The 3091-nt window shown below is 41.9% G+C and overlaps 1 protein-coding gene across 1 annotated transcript; it reads right to left on the bottom strand.

The window, feature by feature from the left end:
* Positions 1-1813: 1813 nt before the first annotated feature.
* Positions 1814-2755, bottom strand: LOC138846751 (vomeronasal type-1 receptor 4-like). Its single transcript, XM_070063396.2, has one exon. It carries the CDS (start codon positions 2753-2755, stop codon positions 1814-1816), a length of 942 nt encoding a protein of 313 aa, XP_069919497.2.
* Positions 2756-3091: the final 336 nt, after the last annotated feature.

Here is a 3091-nt window from a genome sequence, read left to right as displayed (position 1 = left end):
TGCATATTTCTGAGAAATAAACCAGAATCCTGGTTGGGAGACAAAACTCAGATCAGCCAGAAACACAGCCTTGCTTTGTGCTCAACTTCCCTCTGTTGCTCCCTGTACCTTAATGCCCTCATGTCATCGTTCACTTTCACCTGGTCTTTTTCATGGATTACAGACATTCTGGGGCCAGAGTGTGGAGTAGCAGGTAAAGCCAGCACCTGCAGCAGCAGCATCCCATATGGGCACTGGTTCACTCCTGGCTGCCTCGCTTCTATTCCAGTTCCATGCTAATGTCCTGGGAAAAGTGGCAGAAGATGACTCAAGTGTTTGGGTCCATGATACCCATATAGGAGACCAGGAAGAAGCTCCTGGCTTCAGCTTGGCCCAGCACTGATTGTTGGGGTCATTTGGGAAGTTAACCAGCAGATGGAAGCTGTCTCTGTAATGACTTTCAAATAAATAAATCTTTTAAAAAAAAAGGCAAACCTGCATTCTTCTAGTTATTCCTGCCTCTTCAATTTCTAGATAAATTAGCTGGATGCAAATAATAGCTTTCAGTGGTGTCAACATTTTGTAAAACATAGGAGATTTCATTTATCAATTTATTGCACATTGACATTCTGGAATCAAAATTAACATCTTTGCCTGAGAGCTTCTGGAAAAGTTTTAACCTTGTGATGCACATTGTTTTCCTCTGCTTTGTCAGAGTGATGTGCCATTCAGTTATATCACAATTTGTTGTCCACAATCTCAGTTAGAAAGACCCTGTTCACGTGCTGCAATGGGTTAACACCCTGGCCTGAAGCACCGGCATCCCATATGTGTGCCAGTCAGAAACCCAGCTGCTCCACTTCTGATCCAGCTCTCTGCTATGGACTGGGAAAGCAGTAGAAAATGGCCGAAGTACTTGCGCCCTTGCACCCAAGTGGGAGACCTGGGCGAAGCTCCTGACTACTGGCTTTGGATCAGCGCAGCCATGGCACTTGTGGCCAAGAAGGGAGAGAACCATCAGATGGAAGACCTCTCTCTCTCTCTCTCTCTCTCTCTCTCTCTGCTGCTCCTCTCTCTGTATAACTCTAACTTATAAATAAATAAATCTTAAAAAAAAGAAAAACCATGTTCACAAAAATGTCATCCCAGTCCCAGAGAAACTTTTCCTTCTTTTTCTCTGGGTTTTCCAATTGGTTTACACATAACTTTCCTTTGAGGAATGAAGACAATATTCTTCCACTATATTTTTCTCCAGAATACTGTTCTAGCTGGACTTGTGGAATTGTGTTCGGAATTTGTCTGAGGGTATACAACTTAACATGCTTATAGAATCAATGATAGCGACTTCTTCAATCTCAAATCACTTAGAATTCCTCCAATGAACCAAGGAAGGAAAACTGTATCATAAATATATTCACAGTCTTTTGATACCCCTCAAAGAGTCAGAATGAAGGAAGGAGTCTTATAATTTTGGAGTTCATTTTAGGTATTTAATCAAAGAAGTAAAACTGAGAGTAGACATTACTGTCATAATACATCAGATGAGGATTTTAAAAGAAGCAAATGGTAAAGGGAAGATTTACTAGAATTTGTATGGAGCTAAGGACACAGGAGGACAAAGACTGAAGAGAAACACCCTTATTTGATGTGGGCAAAGTAGAAATGAGAAGCCCCTCCTTCCTTGTTCCATGCCTGGCTATCTGCTAAATGAAATAATTATGTATTCACGTTCAGTCTGTCTTGATTTGAACCTTTCCACTAACTGATTTAGCAAATGAAAATCCTATATAAAATATGGAAGGGTGAACTGATACATGGACAGTATGCTGGATTTTCATGCTATGACCTGTTTATGAAAATCATTGATCTTTGTGCCACACGTATACCACAGCCTAGAGACGCGGGGGTCTCTGCTGATGAGCACAAAGGGGCTAACACAGGGGAAAGATGAACCCATAAGGACAGAGGTATTCACCAGCCACCAGCTGGGTTTATCAAAGAGGGTCATATAGAAAGTAAAGAAGGAAGACAGTGCATAACAACAGAAAAATGTGCTCACTAGCATCAGGATGCTGTGGGTGGCTCTTGTCTCTGGGGAGCATTTGGGAGAGAGGCTTTTGCTGTGAATGTGTAGCACCTTCTGCTTATGTCTGTACAAAATGATCAACATGCAGCCACTGGCCCAAACCATCAACACCAAACACAGCACGTCAATGAAGGAAAACATCATGGAATACAATAAGGATATACTTTTGTCAATTACTAAGCCAGAGCAGAAAACTAAATCTCTTTTCTCTGTGTTGTTGTTGCTCTCCCCCATCACTATAATATACATAGGAACAATACTATTCACCAACAGGTGAAGGGTCCAGCAGAGCAGAATGGAAAGTCGAATGGATTTGAGGGCTTTGACCTTGAGCTCCATCCACTGGGGGCTGCTAAGGCTGATTGTGATGGCCTGGAAGCCACTCAGGAGAGAAGTTGCACTCAGAGACGCCCCTCTGGCCACTCTGTGAACATACAAAACTAGTTTGCATCCAAAATCGTCCATGAAATATTTCAGCCCAAAAGCTGCCATGGTCTGAGAAATGCCTCTCGAGAGCAGAACCAAGCAGTTGGCTACAATTAGGTTATGGAGAATCAAATCCATGTGCTTTATCCCTCGTCCAGTGCAGGAAAGGAAGCCATAGCAGAGAAGGAGCAGGATGTTTCCTAGGAATCCGACTCCTGTCTGAGAGACAAAGATGATTCCCATGGTCAGAGCCCTGGATGGCATGCAGTCACAAGGACAGTAGTTCATGCAAAGCCAGTAAGTCCTGGAAAGACATGGAGCTAATGTAGTTCATCAAGGAAGCTTAAGTTCATTTCTTACTTCTACCCATTTTTTTCGCACTTAGTAATGACTTCTAGAAGAATATATTATTTGTATTTTCTTGAGAGGCATTTGGATGCTGGTTGAGTATATCTTCTCGCACGGCTATTTCAGATTTTTCTAAGACTTTTCATCCATATTCACCTTGTTCCTATATGATATATTGTTTTCTTGTCTATTTGTAGTGTTTTGGTTAAATGTTCCTTTGCCAACTAACCAATTATTCTGGTATTTGTATGA

Source organism: Oryctolagus cuniculus, chromosome 18 (genome assembly GCF_051225735.1).
Source record: "Oryctolagus cuniculus isolate XC-2025 breed Fujian yellow rabbit chromosome 18, ASM5122573v1, whole genome shotgun sequence".
NCBI classification, from domain to species: Eukaryota; Metazoa; Chordata; class Mammalia; order Lagomorpha; family Leporidae; genus Oryctolagus; species Oryctolagus cuniculus.
The sequence above is the reverse complement of the archived record's forward strand: the minus strand, read 5'-3'. Positions and strand labels throughout refer to the sequence as shown.